Genomic DNA, 21,557 nt, shown 5'->3' with positions numbered 1-21,557 from the left:
CTCTTTTCCATAGATACTGCCTGGCCTGCTGAGTTCCTCCAGCATTTTGTATGTGTGTTGCTTGGATTTAGAGCATCTGCAGATTTTCCCTTGTTTGTGATAAGAGAACTTCGAGTTCCAACCCCAGAACAATCTAAGCACCATGTTATACGTAAGTAATTCCAAAATAAATGGTTCAGATTAAATACCGGTAGTCCTGTGAGTTGAGTACTGCATTGTGTAACAGAAATTAACAGTCTCTAAATCCTGTTCCTCATAAATTCAGTATAGTTTGTACATGCACAAAGTAAGTTAGAACCAAATGGCCCTGGAAGCGATATTTTTTCCAATCAGCTACTGCAATTAGTGCCTCTACATTGTGTTTAACCAATTTACAAAGTGAAACAAGTACTTCTTCAAAGCACTGGGTAGATCTTCAGCTGCTTCCTTTTTAAGTCCTTCACCTTCCTCTTCTTCAATGGCACAGCTAAAACTTAAGCGTGCAATAATTATACAGCCAGCAATCACTGCTGATGATTCAACCATGACAGTGTCAAAATTCAAACGTGAGGCACTAGACTCCACACTTTGGTTTCTCTTATAGGGCAAAGTTCAGAGTAACTGGACAGCAGCAACTAGGCATGCTTGTGTATGATCATTATGGAGTAAGGCATTAATTAACAGTAGGAATCCTATTGCCGAAGCTCAAGCCTGCTCAAAAGTGTTCTGTTGCATTGGCAACAACTCCTTCTATCACTTTGATAATTATTGACTGTAGACTAATTGGGCAAACGTTTGCTAGATTGGATTTGCTCTTAGTATTTACAACAGGATATATCCGGCCAATTCTCAATCAAGTTGAAGCCACTCTAGTAACAGCACTGGAACAGCTTGGCTTAAGCCCCAGCTAATTCTAGAGAACCAACCTTCACAGATATAGTTAGAATATTGCTTGATCCAGTAGGCTTTGCTGCATTCTGTACTGTCAGTTGTTTCTTGTTATCATGTGGAATTCAATCAAATGACCTGTACCTGAAAATGGTGGGAATCCCAAGATGATCATCCATTGGGCATTTTGGCTGATCACCGATACGAATGCTTCACCCTTTCTTGCAGCAAAGCACCCTACTGTAACAAAGGACAGATCCGTTCCTGAAGCCTCCTTCTCTTATTGTCTAATTGCCATCACGATTTTCAATTAGCTGTGAGCAGGAGTTTAGAGCTTTGATCTGATTTGCTTTAATGGGGCAGACATAATTAACATAGATTTCAGGAGTATTTTTAATCCTTAGAAAATGGCTTGGAAAGTCTTTTAGTTTTGATTTTCATTGCTTATTATACAGTATGTGAGCCGTGGCCAATTTTTTTTCCTGCAATATTTCCAGAACTGCACCCTCAGTCAATTTATTTTTGCTGCAATATAATTAGATTATTTGCATAAATGGGAATAAACAGAAGAGAACGTTAATTGACAGAAAAAACAACTTATGAAAAAATAACTGCAAAAAGATATATCTTTTTTACATAATGATTCATCTAACAGAAATACTGAAAACATAAAGTTTTGAATTTATACAGCACTGATAATGAAGCAGAATCTGAAGAAAGATAACAAATAAATTTAATGTAGAAATCACAAAGGAGACACGAGGATAAGATTAGAAAAAAATGGTCAAAAATCACCATCAAGAAGAGTGTTAAAGTAGTACAGAAAGTATAAAGATTTCAGAAGAAACTCTAGAACTTGAGCCCACACAGTTGAAGGCACAATCAATGATCACAGCATTTTTGTAATTAGCGATGCTCAAGAGACCAGTGTTGGAGGAATGCAGAGACTTGGGTGATTTATGGGGGTGGAGAAGATTATTCCGGAGCAAATTGAAATGAAGGAAAAGAATACTAAAATCATGGTGTTTCTGGACCAGAGGACAATGCAGGTTAGCGAGCTCTAGATTAACACCTGAAGAGGAAAAGTTTTGGATAACCTCTAGTTTCAGCACCATTGGATCATCGATGTGCCAGGGTAACAAAGGCACGGATAAGGGTATCAACAATAGCAAATAAGCAGATGATAAATGATAAAGTTACGGAGATAGAAGTGGGTGGTCAAGCTGATTCATCAAGATTAAATGCAGCACCCATTAAATGTTCAACCTTTGTTGTCAGGAAGAAAGATGCTGTTAATAACTTGGGAGATTCTGGTCCTCCCAATATTTTGACATAGACAAATTCTGTTTTTTCTATTTCTAGTTGTCAGAATCTACAGGCAGTGGGAGGATGGAGAGAGTTGGTGGTACATATTGTAAGGGGAGCTGGATTACCTCGACACAGATGTGGAAAATATTATGTTTTCAGACAATGTTGCTAAGGGCAGCGCATAAAAAAGAAGCCAGATATGATCAAAATAAAAGCCTGGGGCATTCAGATGGATAGATACAGAAAGAGAAGCCACTGAGGGAGGTTCTCTGGTTATGGCCAGGCAGGTTAAAATGGAACTAGCTGAGGGCAAATACATTCAGCTGAGCTACAGAAAAACACATTAAGGTTAATGTGACAGCCGCTTCAGATACACTGAATAATGAGACATAGTTTATCAAGTGCATCAAATAGAATTTATGACCGATAGCTACTGTTTCAGATTTGGCAGGGAATCAATATTGAGTCATAAGGAAGGATGACATTAAGCTAGGCGTCAGTTTTGGAGGGGAAAGGGAGGTGGAGTAGCTTTCAAGAGGGTTCCTTTATCTAAGGTTCCCTAATCAAATCTGGTTCATTACACAGCACCCAATCCAGAATTGCCTTTTCCTGAGTAGGCTCAGCCACAAGCTGCTCTAAAAACCATCTCATAGGCATTCTACAAATTTCATGCTGTTTTTCTCAATCTACCTGCATACTGAAATCCCCCATAACTACCGTCCCCTTATGGCTATATAATGCTCAAGTCTGCGCCCCGAGAGCAAAAATAAGCGCTCTGACTGGAAGAATAACCTAGATAAAAAACATAAATGGGGTCGAGGGCATCTGAGGAGGACAGTGTGACTGATGACATTAATGTCCTTTGCTATGTTGCAATTAATAGTTGGGCAAAATATTATCAATAATTCTCTAAGTCTACCAACAGCTGAGAGGTATAAGCTGGTACAGGAAAGCAAATGAATGGCAGAATTACCATGCACTTAATTTCTTACATTAAAAGATAATTTATATTCAAATAATAATAACAATTGGTAGAAAATGAACAGTGAAAAGTATTGTTTAAAGAGAGATTGGAACTAATACTACTAAAGCTTAGGACAAAATGACTGCACCAGCGAAATGGCACAAAAAAATTATAGGTACAAATCATAAGCCCAAGAGATTCTGCAGATGCTGGAAATCCAGAGCAACACACACTACCTCCAGTATTTTGTGTGTGCTGCACTGCATTTCAGCATCTGCAGAACCTTGTATTTTTGATTTGCTGCTCCACTGAGTCTTACCCTGAAGAAGTTTAAATCTTCTCCTCGATGCGAGTTCAGTGAGGCCCTCTCCCCCTGTGATCTTTGCTGCCCGTGACTCTTCGACCATGTGATTACCTTCTAGCTTGTTCCCTTTCCCCTCCCCCAACTCTTTTAATCTGGCACCTTTCCCCTTTGTTTCCGGTCCTGGTAAAGGGTTGTGGCCCAAAACGTAGACTGATGATTCATTTCCATAGATGCTGCCTGACCTGCTGAATTCTTCTAGCATTTTGTGTGCTCAGCATTATAGGTGAATTCATTTCAGCAGGATAGACCATAATACAGGGAAACATTAGCCATTGAGAATTATTGGGGATTTCTGAAGGGCACATTGACTCAGTCAAGGTTATGGAAACCTTTGGAGAAAATAAGGGATCATCAATAAAGTAAATGTAGTGGAACATCAAAAAATAACTTGTCCTGCATCAGTACTTAATTATTCACATGCATTTCTAATGTGCCTTTATATTTATATGATTTATGATGGGTATAGATAGAGTGAATGCAAGCAGGCTTTTTCCACTGAGGCAAGGGGAGAAAAAAACCAGAGGACATGGGTTAAGGGTGAGGGGGGAAAAGTTTAAAGGGAACATTGGGGGGGCTTCATCACACAGAGAGTGGTGGGAGTATGGAATGAGCTGCCAGACGAGGTGGTAAATGCGGGTTCTTTTTTAACATTTAAGAATAAATTGGACAGATACATGGATGGGAGGTGTATGGAGGGATATGGTCCGTGTGCAGGTCAGTGGGACTAGGCAGAAAATGGTTCGGCACAGCCAAGAAGGGCCAAAGGGCCTGTTTCTGTGCTGTAGTTTCTATGGTTTCTATGAAAAAATTCTTCAATAAATTATCTGAGAACTTTGCAAAAAATACATCAGTCTTCCCATAATACATTTTCTCCATAGTTACTCATCTAAATATATTAATAAAGCAGCATTTATGAAGGTAGTCATATACCAGACCTTAAATGGAACATTTCAAATGCTTATAATCACCAACCCAGAGACTGAAGAACACAGAACAATTCTTGCTCAAAATCAAGGCTTCATTTCCAACCCAGCTACAAAGAAGGATTAGTCCCATATTAGGAAGCTGTTTACAAATTATGTACACTAACTTTAGATATCCTTTGTCAAAAGAGATTAAGAGAGCATCGGCCAATATGGGATTGAAATTTTCTGAGCTTTTAAAATTAAAGCATGTTTTCCTTCTAAAATTTTAGCTCCAGATAACTATTATTTTCTCTAACTTGAAAGCAATTTGGTGGTCATCTTATATTGCAGATTTCAACTCTCTCAGCAGGTGACAAATTACAGAAGAATGAATGCTGGGTAGCTCACATCAACAGAAAATAAAATAGAATAACAATTACCAAAAGCTAGCCAGCATTTCCACAATAAGTACCAATCAGCAGCGTTACTGTCAGTGTATTCTGGACTACTGTGTCTGTGCCCTGTAGGTGGCATTATGTCTGACCCCTTGCTCTGGACTCAGCGCACCCATTCATTCAAACATGATTACCAGGCTTCATTAAAGAGATGTAAGAAAAATTAATTTTTTAAGTAATATTTTTGATTTATTTTAATGACTTGGAAGAGCTTTCAACTGTTTCCAAATGCCCCTGGTAATTAGCGCTACTTAAAAAGGGTAGACATTACAGTATAAGTTCTCAAAAGATTAACAGGGCAGGCTATAAGCAAGATTTTAGTTTTCTGCAACCTAGTCACCAGTCAGAAATAGCTGCCTTGTGGAATGACCATAGAATGAGGCCACCAGACTCTCAGTGTCCTCTGGGAGGCAAAAGTGAAACGTCAGGCACCTGACTGGAAACAATTGTTCAAGATCTGGTCCATTAGCAATCACTGAACCTGTAACAGAACTGAAATATTCAATTGCCCTTTTGCTAAAAGAAAACCAACAAATAAAGAGCAGCAACTGACTGGTCAATTTTTTTTTACACCAGGCAAGGCACAAATTTGAAGATAAGAATGGCAATGAACCAACACTAACCTTCGCTTCTGGGTCACTGTTGATAGTGCAGGAACCATCTTCCTCAGACTGTGGTATTGTTCTACAAAAACAATAGCAGTATGTAAATAGAAAACCACGAAGACAGGTACCACAATACAGAAAATCCAAATCAATGCTTCTGATGGAAAAAAATCTTATTTTACTTTACCTCAGTTTCAGAGAAGCATAGCGTAACGTCGCTCCCTCAAACTCTTTCAGACTTGGGTCTGGATTGACAGTAGCAGCATGCAGATCCTGTGACAAAAGAACACTTGTTGAATTTTGAAGAAAATATGGAAAACTTCAAGGTTAGCTATTCACCAAAGATACAATTATTAGCATTGAAGCGTTAGTATTAAGTACTCTTATTATGGATGGTGCACATCAAAAGCAAGAAAACTTCTACAAATACTTCCACTTTCCAGATTGACTAATTGTCTAGACCAGGGGTCCCCAACCTTTCTTGCACTACAGACCGGTTTAATATTGACAATATTCTTGCGGACCGGTCGACAAGGGTGGGGGGTGTTAGTCAACAGTGGACATGACAGGGAATGAGAAAAGGTGCAGTTGACTCATATCGTTTCCTCGCGGCCTGGTAGCACATGTTTTGCGGCCCGGTGGTTGGGGACCACTGGTCTAGACTAGCTAAATGGTTTTGCTAACCTTGTATCAAATAATTATTTGCTTCGTACTGTGGGTTCATCGCTAAACACACACACACACACACACACACGCACATGCTTCCTACAACCTCAGTAACCTGCAGAATCAGAGAGATACAACTAGATGAACTGAAGCTAAATGATAAACTCCCTGAAATAGAAGGGCACTGATGATAACTCAATGCTGCAAATGTTACCATAATTTCTGACATCTTCCAGTTCAGAATGAAAAAGCTCTCCCTCAAAACAAAACTCCAGTAGTTTGATGTTCCATTCATAAGCCTACCTTCTACACTACACTGTGCAACACTACAACCAAGTTGAATGGGATTGATTCAGAAAATACCCAACATTTAAAACAAGGCCTCCACAAAGTATTGGACGGTATTAGCTGTTGCATCATTGGCAATGAAAATTCATATATTGTTACAAAATGCAACCACACGAGTCAGCAAATATCACCCCACCTTCCAATTGCAACATATCCTGTGTCAATAAGGAGAAATGCAGGGCAGCAGCAGGAGTTTCTAAGGCTATTGTCATAGGCCACACCACCTTCAGCTTCTTCAGAAGAGTGAATATTTACTGATGACTGCACAGCATCAAGTTTTATTTGCATCTCCATGGAAAACAAAACAGTTTGGAATAATGAAAAAGGACCAAACGGAACTTGCTTCAGGAACGGGACACAAGCTGAGCATCCCAAGACAAATGACTCACCTCTCGACACTCACAAATCTCATCATCAACACTGCAATGTTCACTTGCTTAGATAAATCCACTCCAATCATACTCAAGAAGCCATATACAATTTAAAATCAAATAGTCTACTATGTTGACACTATTAAGTATTCACATCCTTCATTACTGACTGCAATGCCACCTGCAGGGTGCATTGCAGTAACACACAAAGCACCCCAGAAGCCTACAGCTGCTTTTGCTTAAAAGGAGGCAGTTGGATCACTGAAGCATCATCACGTACAAGGCCAGGTCACACAAACCTGACTTTAAAACATACTAGACAACGGGGTGACCTGTTGGGTCACCCTTTGAGAGAAGGGTTGTGCAGTCTGATGTGACCAGAATGAACATTAAATTTTCCTGAATGCTATTGGTATCGCTTTGCTTTGGAAATTGAAGAAGAAAACCTCAGTTTATTAAAGAAGAACGATGCGTAGCAAGGCAAATATAGCTCCTACTCGTTTAACGAAGGACACCTTTGATGGCATCATTTCTGGTTGATCTGCCACTCTTGTGCCTCTCGTTGTCATTCTGGAGACGTGCAGTCCTTTCATCCGCCTTCTCTTCATCTCTTCTGCTGTTTATTCTTTGTCTCTGATCTTGGAGACGTGCATTTCTCTGCTCCTTTGTCTCTTCCTCTCTCCTCCTCCTGAGTCTGTTTTTGTCATTCTGGAGACATGCAGCCCTTTCATCCCCCATCTCTTCATCTCTCCTGCTGTTTGTTGTTTGTCTCTGATCCTGGAGATGTGCATTTCCCAGCTCCTTTGTCTCTTCGTTTCTCCTCCTTCTATGCCAGTTGTTGTCATTTTGGAGACACATGTGCCTCTCCTCCTTTGTCTCTTCTTCTCTCATCTTTTTTTGTCCTGACTCTTTGATCCTGGAGTCGTGTGGCCCTGGCCTCATCCGATTCTTTTTCTCTCCCTCTCCTTGCCGTTTCCCGACAACGTTCGGCATCATCTCTTGACCATAATGTCCCCCTTCTCTTTCCACGTGGCATAATTAGGCTGACCATATTTTTTTACCCTAATGCTGGATAGAAGATACAAAGCAGTAACACCAAAGCCTCCTGGATGCTGATTATTCTTGATGATGAGGTTGGCGCTCTCCTAAATGGACATGATATAGTCACCGCTGTCCTTTGACTGCAGCAAAAGGTTTGATGGGTGTCTCGAAGTACGTCATTACAATAAGATTTAATTATCTCTTATTGATGGGTCTCACTTTGATCTGTCCCAATCCTGCACCTGCTGATGGTGATTAGCAGAATGTGACCACTCGAAATAGAGCTGCCCTGCCCTCTTGCTCCAGTTGGTGTCGCTGCTGCGAGCATCTTGAGTCACTTCTGAGGCTGGCCGTGCACAATGCGTTGTGGTATTGCGTCATGGCTTCCACCATGGCTGACATTGGCTCTCGGGTGAAAGCGGGGCTGTTGATTTTGGCGAGCGAGCAATTTTATACGAATATAAAACCCTGAACTTTGCCTGCGTTCTGTAAGTTAGCGCATTTTAAGTCAATGTAGCCTAAAATAGTGCCGCTGTAATGCACCATTTGTACTAATTGGAGGTCACAAACAGACAAACAGAGCATGAGAGTTTTAGTAGTATATAGATGAGTGTTTCTTCATTGTATCTGATAAAATTCTTAAACTCCCAGCCTGTGGGGAGTATGTTCACCACATACAGAAAGCTCCAATTCAAGGTTGCAACTTTTCCCACCTCACAAGTCAAAAATAGATGGTCCTGACGAAGGGTCTCGGCCTGAAACGTCGACTGCACCTTTTCCTACAGATGCTGCCTGGCCTGTTGCGTTCACCAGCAACTTTGATGTGTGTTGCTTGAATTTCCAGCATCTGCAGAATTCCTGTTGTTTTTTATGGTCGATCAAAGTTGGTTTTGTCTACTTTGCCCACATTCCATGCCATAAGTCTTATTTTCTATGAACTGAACTATTAAAAGCAGTTTACTCCAGTATGAACATTACCAAGCAAAATTTATTCCTTTTCAATTTATTTTTTATCTCATCACTAGGAACCACACAATAATTTGAATAAGACATTGCTGCAGAGAACTTGAAAATAATTTATCAAAACCTAAAATTACAGCTCAAATGCAAACTGAATAGATACAGATTTACTTCCATCATCGAGAGATGATGTACTGCCTCGTGTATTGATCTTTTTAATTAATCAATGAATTTTAATTTTAGAATTGACTTTAAAGAAGCTCCAGAGGGACATACACACATTCAGCCTTCTCATACATCTGGGGTAACCAGTAACTTGATTTCAAACATTTGCCATGTGACAGAGCCACACAAACATCTCCAAATTTTACATGACTTCAACTTGTAATTTTCACTAGAAAATTTACTTGGGAGAATCAAAAGGTACTAACCGAAATGCTTGCCCTTCACAGCATTGCAATTTAGAAACTAGTATTATGTTTTGTAAGTTCAAAACATTAAACTAATTCAAAGGAAGACATGGAAGTTCGGGAATGCAGGTCCAACTCTGAGTTTACTTTAAGTGAGGTGTGCCCATATCATGTGGTAGTGTGATGACGTATGCAATTCATGTATCTATATATATAAACTGTAATGAATTATTTAAACAAGAATGGTTAATCAACCAGTATATATAAGATTACTGAAATATTAAATACACAACACTCGTACCTGCTTAGCTATAAATTCCAACTCAGTAGAGAATGCATCTCAACCATATGCATAGTATACTATACTATACAACTACTATATGCAGACATCCACAGCATAGTCAAGTTTGAGTTGTCCCATTCAGGTCTGAAGATTCAAATCACTGTGGACACTTACTTGTTCTTGTGGGATAACAACTTTCCTGACAAGGGGAATCACTCTGCTTGGCAGATGAGACTTGTGGCTGTGAAGGGATCTCATGTTCTGGGGCCTCCTTCGTGGTGGTTGTAGGAGTTGACTGAGGCTGCAGGAAGTGGTCCTGACAGCTGTAGCCACCTTTCTTCTTCTAGCTTATGCATCTTGATCTTGGGAAGGTGGATTTAGTTCACTGGAGTATTCTCTTATTAATCCTATTGCTCCCTTTATGATCTGACCTCTCTTCTTGGTTTCTTCATTCATGAAACCATCTCGTGAATCCTCTGTTTTCCTATCTCCATTGAATCCCTTCTTTTTGGCCTTTATTCATCCAGCTGGGTTTGGTCTTTGCATCTTTAACAAACAGCTTTTTGACTCTCACTTAAAGATCATGCAGTAACCTTAATGCATACAGGGTTCTTTCTACTCACAAAAACTGAATGCTTACAACTTTCCTGTAGCTCCCTGAACTCTCTTCCAGCTTAACACCAAGACACATTTTTCCAAGTAACTGTGATTAACATATCAGAAGCTTTCTCAGATATGTTGCCTACAAAAACTGTTGTAGTCAGACAATTGCTTTCATCACTTTCACGATTCCTCTAAGCAGCACGGACCTTCGTTTGTCCAATATGCTTTCCATCCTGAGGCAGAGAGGTTGCCACAAACACCCGTTTAACAACAGTTGGACAACAGTTCATGGCGTAGGATATGGAGACAGCTGTGGCATCATCAGTACCTTTCTTAATTTGCCTTTAGTTGACTCTATAGTAGGGGATGTGGCATACAAATGGTGGATGGATTTCCAATTGAGTTATAGTTGTCTCAGCCACTCATGTCCCTGTGATGCTGCCCTCCTGTTTCTACCACATACAAGCTCAATGTGGCTTGTTGGTTGTTGTAATTCATTACCACAAATGTCATTCTACAGGAGTTATCTTTTCTCCAGTATACGTTCTTAGTTGGATATCTGCAGGCTTCAGTTCAGTATCTTTGAAATGCCATTCAACTCATTTTGTGGAATGACTGAAACAGCCGAACCAGTGTCTCATTTCAATTTAATTAACTTGTCATTCACTTCTGGCATAAGCCTATTGCTTGTCTATTGCTAGCTTTCACATTGTAAATCTCAAGGCTACACACTCCTGTGTCAATCTCATTGTCATCAGATTTTCCTATCAACTGTGTGCAGATTAGCACTCTTCTTGAAATTACAACTTGACTTTTTATCTTATTCTCCTTGTGCAGTCCATTTATTTTTGTCTGCCTGACATGCTCTTTGCATGCATCTTACTTCGTTGCTTTTTCTGCAAATTTTGTCCTTAAACCTGCATTTGTCTGGTGTATGTGAGCCCCTGCCACAACAATAACAGGATGCTGCAATTTCATTCACACTCACTTCCATTCCTGACTGCAGCTTAATTACGTCTTTGTCTGTGATTTCCATCGAAAGAGCAATTCCCCTGCTCTTTTAAATGCAGGTGTGCTTCAGTTAGGAATTTTTTTTCAATGCTTTCCTGTAAGATTCTACAAATGAAATGATCTTTCAGTGCATTATTAAGGCCATTACCAATCTGGCATTGCTCAATCTCTTCAATTCTGCCATGTAAACTGAAATAGACTCCCCTTCTCTTTGATTCCACTTATAAAACCTAAAGTGTTCTGCAATCAACAATGGCTTCAGTTCCAAATGTTCCTGCATTACTTTCACAATATCAGAAAATTTCAGATGGCTTGCTTGGAGCAGTTTGAAGCAAACTGTATGCCTTTAAACCCATTCCACTCAGCAGAACTGGCTCTTGTTTCTCATTTGCTATTACATTTGCTTCAAAATACTGTTCAATTTGCTCAGCATATAAAATCCTGTTATCTGTTGTGTAATCAAACTCACCAATCTTTCGATGTAACCAGACATTTTTGCTTTATTTATGATTATTATTACCTGGTACTACTCTTTATGAACCTATGAATTCTTGCTTTTTCTGCCTTTTAAAAAATACTCGATCATGTCCACTCTTCTGAAGAACATGTGCTGCGCTGCCTTTAACTCGACTGCCTCTGCACATGTTGGGCTACATTTTTTTTTACTCACTGTATTTTTTTTCCCACTTTGAACATTTCATTGCTCTTCAACAGATCAACAGCCATCTCGGGTTCATTTTAAAAACACATCTTTGCCAATGTTATGTTTTGTAACTGCAAATTTTAAACTAATTCAAAAGAAGAAACGGCAATCCGGGAATACAGGTCTAACTTCAAGTTTACTTTAAGACAGGCACACCTGTATCACATGGTACTGTGATAGCATATGCTGTTTACGCATTTATTACACAAATACAAGATTACTCAAATATTACTGAAATATGAAATACACAACTGCCTTCATAGTTTGCTCTAAACGCGTAAATTAACTCCATGAACTTCACCATACAAGTTAGATACTGAAATGCTTCCATACTGCAAATTATTTTATAACTATGCACTTAGGTCCAGTAAACATTCAAGTCAATAAATATTCAAAAGTTTTCAAGTTTCACAAAAAGTGTTTTAGATTGGGTCAATACTTAAGCGCTGTATGAAATGACATCTGAGCCATATCCTATACACTAATTAATTTGTTGAATGGCATCAAACATTAATTGTTTTCTTTGTTTAAAAAGTTTAAAAAATACACATTTTATAAAATACTTGCCTTCCAAATGTCACTATTAATCTTTCCACCATTCAGTACAGCAAAGTCAGTCCATGGTTTCTAGATAGACAATTAATTACAGAGGAAGACGCACATCAGCATGAAAACAGAAAACAGGCACAGTTAGCACACAGAAGCAGTTAGTAAGACAACTTCTAAATGCTGCAGTATAATTGCAACTAAAACTACTGGATTCTTTTTTAAAAAAGGTTAGAGATTTACCATGATAACCAACTGAACCATATGTATGCAACAGAGATGACAACTACAACAAATAAAAAAGAAATGTGCATTTCTGAAAGCCTTGAACATATAGCACTGAACACAATGAATAGGTCTCGAGTCAAAACTAAGTAACACAATTCCCAAATGACTATCTTGCCTCTGCAGATGCTGTTTCACCTGAAGTCCATAAAGCAGATTGTTTTGTGCCCAAAATCTCCCTACCTCTTGTTCCCCCTTTAAGAACATGTTTAATCTTTCCCTTCCTTGACCATGCATTCAGTCTTCAATCCTAAAATCATGTAAGCTTAAGGCTGATTTATACTTCTGTGTCAAATCGACGCCGTAGGTACGACGTAGCCGCGAACCCTATGCACAGCCTACGTGGATCTCTACGCTGTAGCCTGACGCGCACCTCTCCCAAAATGTAACTATGCGTCGCGGCAACGCAGACCGCAACAACTGTGATTAGTCTGCTTGGTAGCATTGCATTTCCTCCTACGATGCAATAGCTTCCCATTGGGCGACTGAAGGGCAGGGAAGGAACTCTGGCTGCAATGCTTTCCATAAAGCTTTACAGACTTCCAAAATTATGGAGGACACATTTTGCCTTTACGAAAAAAGACACTTGCTTTAAATTTGTTTACCTTGAAAAAGACTACCATGACCATGAAACCTTGCACGGGCAGGTGTGTGTGCATGCACGACGTGCCCGAATTGCAGAGTGACATAGACACACCAACGCACAAGTACGAATGCTCAAAATGCGCGTAGGCCACTTGCATAGGTTACGGCGTCCATTTGACGCAGAAGTATAAATCAGCCTTGAGTGCAAACTTTTGTCGTATGACTTTTCTGTGAAGTACTTAGGCAACTTTCTTCAAGATGTTAAAGTCATATGTATAAATGCAAGCTGTTATTGTCCTCAATACAGATGCTGTAATTTTGGTTTTTGCTAATGGATCAATAGACAAGTAATATAAGCACTACACATTTGTATCTAGGTAAGATCAGACAGTAACTCTTTGGCAACTCAGGTATAATGTGGCATTTTGGCTATGGGGTAGAAAGCAATAAAGTCCTTAATTGCTGTAATACTTCTTTCTCAGAGACGCAATGCAGATAATTCCACTCATCCCTTCGCAGACTGGGCAAGTGAGAAAAATGATGCAAGGTTTTGTGTAAAGGGAAGGTAAAAATTGATAATCAACCTTTAAATATTTTAAGAGAAATAATCATATGGACTCACTTTCTGCTGTGCTGTTTTTTTTTTACCAGATTTGAATTTTTTAAGTGCACAAAAATGACATTGTTTTAAAAGCTTAATGTAAGGAAGAGCGGTTTAGGATTATTTTTGTACTTAGATCAGACTATTTCACTCAGGTTTGAAAAGCAAAAGGCATAAGTACAAGATTAATCACAAACGATTTAGAGCAGAGGGACGCTAAATCATTTCCCATATTACATGCTTTGTTGGGGATAAAGGCATAAAATATGTCAATATTCAGGCACAGGATAAGCAGGTGTATGTGACTGGTGTAAGTAAATGTGATTCAAACCATCAGTTTACAGTGGGGTTAATAATTACATGAGCTGATAAATTGACAAGTATGTTTGATACAAGAGACCAACAAAGCATCTGCAAGGAAGGTTCCTAAGCTCTTTTGAGCAATACTTTTATGATATTAAAGCTGCATAAAAACTCAATAGTGGCAGAAAACAACTATCGGGGTCCTGATTAATAAAATGTGATTGAACAAATATGAGAAAATTCAAACAGCAGGAAGAAACAGGCTCATTCAATAGTAAACACATAACAAAATTTTATCTTAATCTACCTGTTAATTTCAGGACATTCTTAGAAAAGACACACACACTGGTTAAATAGCAACCTGAGCTCTGCAGCTTGGAAGAGAAGCATTAGTAAGGACCCCTCCATGGGTTGGACTTACACAACTGTACTCTGTACTATGGAAGCTGGCAAAATGATGGAGGTCAGACAAAAGGGAATCTGACCACCTATGCTGCCACTGGACACAAATCCAGGAAAAGAGCTCACTAGCACTGAACTACACGGCGAGATATGCTTCAAAAATAGCCCCCTCTCCCGCATGTCATTTATGGTAGTGCAAGCAACTAGTGCTCTATTCATTTGAACAGAGTCAGTGGTTCAACTGGAAACAATGAAAACGAAAATGATTTATTTATTCTTGTTTAATTTCAATTAATATTAAATGTTTATGCATTAAATGCATTTCAATTAAGTTTATTTAAATAACACATGACAGGCTGCTCAGTAAGGTTAGATTGTATTGAATCCAGGAAGATATCGTTGATTGATTACACAATTGGCTTGATGGTAGGAAGCCGAGAGTGAGTACAGAAGGCTGATTTTCAGACTGGTGGCTTCTGATGAGTGGTATGCCTCACGGATCAGAATCAAGTTTTAATATCATCGGCATATGTTGTGAAATTTGATAACTTGTCATGAAATTTGTTAATGCTAGGCCATTTGCTATTTGTTATTTATATCAATGATTTGAATGAGATTGCACAAGGCATAGTTAATAGGTAGTAAGTTTGTAGATGACACTTATATATGTGGTGCTGTAGACAGTGAAGAAAGTTATCAAGAATTACAGTGGGATCTTGATTAGCTGACTAAGTGAGCCAAAGAATAGCAATTGCAGTTTAATTCACACAAGTGTAAGGTGGAGCATTTGGAAAGTCATATCAAAATAGAACATTCATAGTAAATGGTCAAGCCCTGGACTGTGTTGTAGAACAGAGACGTTGAATTTCAAATAAGTGGTTCCCCATAAAGTGGCATCACAGGTGGATGGGTTGGTGAAGAAAGCTTTTGGTATGCTAGCTTTCATCAATCAGGGCACTGAGTATAAAGTTGGGAGCTTATGTTGCAGTTGTACAGAACACCAATGCGATTAAACTTGGAGTATTGTTTTCAGTTCTGGCCACCATGCTATAGGAAATATGTCATTAAACTAGAAAAAGTGTAGAGACGATTAACAAGAATATTGTCAGGACTCGGACTGAGTTATAGAGATTTTCCCTTGGCAGGAAAGATACTGAGGGGTGATCTTATCGAGGTGTATAATATCATAAGAGGGGAATACACTCTTACCCAGGATTGGGGAATGAAAAACTCAAGTGGTTTTAATGTGAGAGAGGAAAGATTTAATAGGAACACAACCTTTTTATACAGGGAGTGGTAAGTATGTGGTATCACCTGCCAGGAACCGCTTAACTTTATGATTCTGTGATTGCTTCCAAGTGCACCATTTTTTCACATTTAAAATATGGTTCCTTGTTTTGTGATTCTTTCTTGTCCATGTCCCTCCTGTCCCATCTAACTTAATTCAGTCTTCCAAGGTCATGCCCTCCCTGTCCCTCTATGTTTCTTTTGTCTTACTAGCTGCCAGTGCTCTTACTCTGGCCTCCTGTGGATTTCTCATTCTTCACTTCATTTCCCAAAGATCTTAAAACATCAAAGACTACTTTACCTCATTTTCTGGAGTGGGAGAAGTGCTTACTGAATTCAGCGATCCTTTTCGAATGTCTGGGACCTCGGCTGATGTAGACACTGGTCGCTCCCATTGGGTAGTGCCAGTTGGTATATGCCAATAATAGATGCCAGCAATGTCAGTGATCTTCTTCCATCCTGGTGGGAGATCAGGGTCAGTCTGAAATGACTGATCACTCCATATGTCTGTTGAAAAGTGGAGTTGAGAGAGCATTAATCAAATTGAAAACTTATTCTAAATTAAATCATTGAGGATCATGATGGCACTGCTGTTGAATTGAAGTCTATATCTTCGATGTTAATTAATATACCCTTCCAGTTCTTAGAGAGAATTTTAAAAAACGCTTCTCCTGAAATGGATATTAAGGTTGCTCTGAATCCAGGTAGGCCAAATTTGAGTGCAAGGCATAAGTAAGGGCCCAACAGTTCACAAAAAAAAATAACACATTATATCACAAAAAGTCTGCATCCCACAAAATTAAATTAAAATTCTTTCATTTTCAGGATATACCACAGCAAAAAACTGGAATTGTTTCAAAGGGCCTTTGTGCTGCTCATCTGGTAATGCTGACTAGACACTGTACATGAACTCAAGTCAGGACCAAGCTCATCTGTGAATGAATCAAAATAAAAACAAATAAAACCCACAGACACCAGAAATCGGAAGAAAAAACACCAGAAAATGCTCAGAATTTCCTGAAGGTCAGACAGCATCAACAAAAAGGGAAGGCGTTAATTTTTCAGGTTGATGACCTTTCATCAGATGTCATACATTAAAATTACACAGGAAATGAGGGAGGGGTGAAAAGAACAAAGAGAATTATCTTCATTGAGTGGAGACCAAGAGATGCTAAATCCCACATGTGGTGGTAGTGATTAAGGTGTTTGAAACTCCTGCTGTTCTGTCTGAATGAGGTGTAAATAGGAGGTGAACGAGGAAATGTTCACTAGAACTAGGGGACATAGCTTCAAGATTTGGGGGAGTAGATTTTGCATGGAGATGAGGAGGAACTGCTTTTCCCAGAGAGTGGTGAATTTGTGGAATTCTTTGCCCAATGAAGCAGTGGAGGCTACCTCAGTAAATATATTGAAGACAAGGTTGGATAGATTTTTGCATAGTAGGGGAAGTAAGGGTTATGGGGAAAAGGCAGGTAGGTGGAGATGAGTCCATGGTCAGTCAAATCAGCCATGATCTTAATGAACGGCGGAGCAGGCTCAACGGGCCAGATGGCCTACCCCTGCTCCCATTTCTTATGTTCTTATGAAATGCTGCAAATAAGAGATATAGAATGCTGTTGCAAACCAAGAAGTATTGAAAATATTTGTCAGTTCAGGCAGCATCTGTGGAGAAGATAAGACAGTGTAAGTGCTTCTGAAACAAACTACAAAGTTTGATCAGAATGAATTTACTGTATCCACCAAGTCATGAGAGCTGTAATGTTCCCAGTTTGGGTTCCAGATGCTGTCCCTTGATTTATGTCAGTTTTTGCTGAAAAACTAAGGCTAAAAACAGAAGTCAGACTCAAATGAAGAATTAGAGTGTCAAGCAACTGACTAAACGCCAGGGTTCTGCAAAGCTGTCAGCCAATCAATATCTGGTTTCTCCAAAAGCACGGTTCACACTGTCAGCACCAAATGCAGTGCAATGAGTTAGAAGAGCAAGTGAATTGCTGCTTCATCTGAACGAGTATTTGGGTCTGGAATGTTAGGTAGGAAGGGACAAGGTGAAAGGACAGTTGATGCATAGTCGATAGCTGCATGGAAGGTGCAGAGAGCAGGGTAGTGTGTTTCAGAGGAAATAGAAGAACAATCCAATGCTTAGAGGAAAAGGAAGAGAAAAGGCAACAAACTGAACATGATAAAAATTACAGGCTATCACCTGAAACTAGGCCAAGTGGGTGGAAAGAGAATCCAAAGGGAACCCTATCTTGTTCTGGGTGGGAAGACAGTAAGAGGTGTGACGGGTGTGTGTGTGTGTGTGTGTGTGTGTGTGTGTGTGTGTGTGTGTGTGTAGGGGTGGTGGTGGTGGTGGTGGTGGTGGTGTGTGTGTGTGTGTGTGTGTGTGTGTGTGTGTGTGTGTGTGTGTGTGTGTGTGTGTGTGTGTGTGTGTGTGTGTGTACGTGCGCGCTGGAACAAATGAGAGAAAGTTCAAAGAACAGTACTGTATTGTCCAGAGACACATTACAGCTTTCAGTACTCAATATGGAATACAATAAATGCAGATAGTCATTCTTTTCAATTCATACCTGAACAGATCAGCTTTGAGGAAAGCAAAAAAAAACTGCTGCAGTTCTGCTGCAGAGTCTCAAGGCAAGATATTTACAATTCCTCCCCTTCCTCAGATATTTTCTGAGCCACTGAATTCTTGCAGGAATTTGCCTCATGGTCTAGATTCCAGTACCTGCTCTTTCTTGTGTTTTGATGAAAGCTTATTTAACTTAAATAAAAACACAGTGACTTTGTTTGTCTCCACAGATGCTGCCTGGCCTGATAGGTATTCCTAGCAAACTTTCCTATGTTTGAATTCAAGCAATTGCAGTGTTTTGTATCTCTCAGTTCCTGGACTTTCATTCCTCCCTTTCTCCTCTGTATTTCTTCTACCTGCACCTCCTCAGATACTTCAGGTGAGATAACGAGCCTTCATTATCTCTGGCCCACCATAATTCACATCATTCAGCCTCAAGTGTTCTCCAAATTATAACGGACATCTGCTTTCTTTCCACCGCTTCTCTTCATGTTTGAGAAAGCAATAGAAATTAAACATCAGAAGGTTATTTACTTTAATTTTAGCTCAGTTTTCCTTTCAAGAATGGTTAAGCATATACAACAACTCTATATGTATTTTAAGCTAACTTGTGAAAATCTCATGACTAAAATGTCAAAAGTCTTTCAACAACTGGACCCACACGAGCAAAGTGCCCAAAACAAAGGTTTAGCAAGGTCAAGAACGTGTAAGATGCCAAGAACTTTAGAGAATGGGTTAAAGGACTGGAAAATCTGGAGGGGAGTGCAGGTCAGTAAATCTGAAAAGGTAAGAGATACAGGGCTTACTTTCTCAAAGACCTGCTCTAAACACACTACATTTACTTTTCATTCTGTACTACTGTTTTTTCATTTAAAGTTCCAAGTAAATTTATTATCAAATTACACATAGATTACCAAATATTACTCTTGAGATTTATTCTTTCTTGCATGTATTCACAGTAAAATGTAGCACAATATAATCAATGGAAAAACTCCATACAATGACTGACAAATAGTGCAAATATAAAAATAAACTAATAATAAATACATAATCAAACAGATAACTAACACTGAGAACATATTATTGAGTCCTTGAAAGTGAGTCCAGAGGTTGTGTTCAATGATCATTCTGTGCTGTGATAAGTGAAGAGGTCCATGTTGGTTCAGGAGCCTGATGACTGAAGGGTATTTACTGTTCCTGAACCTGCTGGTACGGGACCCAAGGTCCTGTACCTCTTCCTGATGGTAGCAGCAAGAAGAGAACATGGCTAGGATGGTGCGTGTCCTTGATGATGGATGCTACTTTCTTGTGGCAGTGCTCTTTATGGATGTTCTCAATAGTGGATAGGGTTTTTTGAGTGATGAACTGGGCTGTGACAAACAGTTTTTGTTGGCTTTTCAACTCTTGGCCACTGGTGTTTCCATACCAGACTGTGTTGCAACCAGTCAGAATACTCTCTACTGGCACCTACAGAAGTTTGTCAGAATCTTAAATGACATGCCGAATCTGCAGAAACTTCCAAGATAGTAGAGGCACTGTCATGTTTTCTTTGAAATGACATTTATGTGCTGGACAGATCCTCAGATATAACGCCAGGAATTTGAAGTTACTAACCCTTTCCACTTCAGATTCCCTAATGAGCACTGGGTCACAAACCCTCAATTTCCTCCCCCTATACTCAATAATGAGCTCTTTGATCTTGCTGACGTTGACTGAGAGGTTGTTGTGGAGGTACCGCTCAGCCAGGTTTTCAATCTCCCTCCTATTTGAAGATTCATCACTACCTTTGATTCGGCCAAAAGAAGTGGTGTCAACAGCATTGGAGATGTACTTAGCCTCAATGTCACAAGTGTAAAATGACTAGAGCAGGAGGCTAATCACATAGATTGAGGTGCACCTGTGCTGATGGCAATTGTGGAGATGCTGTTGCCAGACTGTGCTGACGCCAGACTGTGCTGACGTTCAAGCCAACACTTATTTGCATGTAATATTTTAATATAATCATAGTTCACTTTAATGAACCAAACTACCAAATCCGCAAATATTTTTCATTCTTGTTCTGATTCATCTGAAGCAACACACGCACAATGCTGGAGGAACTCAGCAGGCCAGACAGCATCTATGGGAAAGAGTAAACAGTCAACATTTCAGGCCGAGATCTTTCTTCAGGATTGGAAAGGAAGGGGAGAAGTCAGAGTGAGAAGATGGGGGGGAAAGGAGGAAGAAGTACAAGATGGCATGTAATAGGCAAAACCGGGAGAGGAGGAGGGGTGAAGTAAAGAGCGGGGAAGTTGATTGGTGCAAAAGGTAAAGGGCTAGAGGAAGGGGAATCTGATAGAAGAGGATACAAGACCATGGGAATTGGGAGGAACACAAGAGGGAGGTGATGGGCAGAAAAAGAGATAGGTGAGAGAGTGAAATAGGAATGGGGAAAGGTGAAGAAGTTGGAAGTTCGAGAAATTGATGCTCATGCCATCAGGTTGGAGGCTACCCAGACAGCAGAATATAAGGTGCTGCTCCTCCAACTTGAGTGTGGCCTCATTGCAACAGTAGAGGAGGCCATGGACTGACAGATTGGAATAGGAATGAGAAGTGGAATTGAAAGGCCCCTAAATGGTAGTAATTCCCCCCCCCCTTGGCCATTCCCCATTTCTGATTCTTTCTCTCACCTCATCTCCTTACCTGCCCATCACCTCTCTCTGGTGCTCCTTCTCCCTTTCCTTTCTTCCATGGTCTTCCTATCAGATTCCCCTCCACCAGCTCTTTATCTCTTTCGCCAAGCAGCTTTCTAACTCTTTACTTCATCCCTCCCCCCTCACTTGCCACCTTGTACTTCTTCCTCCCCTCCGCCCACCACGTTATTGTGACTTCTCCCCTTCCTTTCCAATCGTGAAGAAGGGTCTCGGCCTGAAACGTCGACTGTGTGCTCTTTTCTATAGATGTTATTTGGCCTGCTGAGTTCCTCCAGCATTTTGTGTGTGGCATTGGATCTCCAGGATCTGTAGGTTTTCTTGTGTTCATAGTCATTTGAATTATGTTTTGAGTAAGGTTGCTATTTTTCAGCTGAGCCATATTATTTGGCCAATAAAGTTGAACACAATTATTTTTCTAATGGGTT

The 21,557-nt window shown here is 39.8% G+C and overlaps 1 protein-coding gene across 7 annotated transcripts in view; it reads right to left on the bottom strand.

The window, feature by feature from the left end:
- The window catches only part of LOC140195097 (amyloid beta precursor protein binding family B member 2-like), a 287,117-nt gene that overhangs the window by 128,758 nt on the left and 136,802 nt on the right, over positions 1-21,557 (bottom strand). For all 7 annotated transcript variants that reach the window (XM_072252813.1, XM_072252811.1, XM_072252814.1 and 4 more), the window contains 4 exons: positions 16,175-16,380; positions 12,432-12,491; positions 5,656-5,741; positions 5,487-5,547 (listed from right to left, as the gene is read on the bottom strand). In XM_072252813.1, coding sequence (XP_072108914.1) covers positions 5,487-5,547; positions 5,656-5,741; positions 12,432-12,491; positions 16,175-16,380 — 413 coding nt within the window. The remainder of the gene's footprint in view (positions 1-5,486; positions 5,548-5,655; positions 5,742-12,431; positions 12,492-16,174; positions 16,381-21,557) is intronic.

The sequence above is a fragment of the Mobula birostris genome, chromosome 3 (assembly GCF_030028105.1).
Source record: "Mobula birostris isolate sMobBir1 chromosome 3, sMobBir1.hap1, whole genome shotgun sequence".
NCBI classification, from domain to species: domain Eukaryota; kingdom Metazoa; phylum Chordata; class Chondrichthyes; order Myliobatiformes; family Myliobatidae; genus Mobula; species Mobula birostris.
Note: the sequence above shows the minus strand (reverse complement) of the source record. Positions and strands in the feature narration are given on the sequence as shown.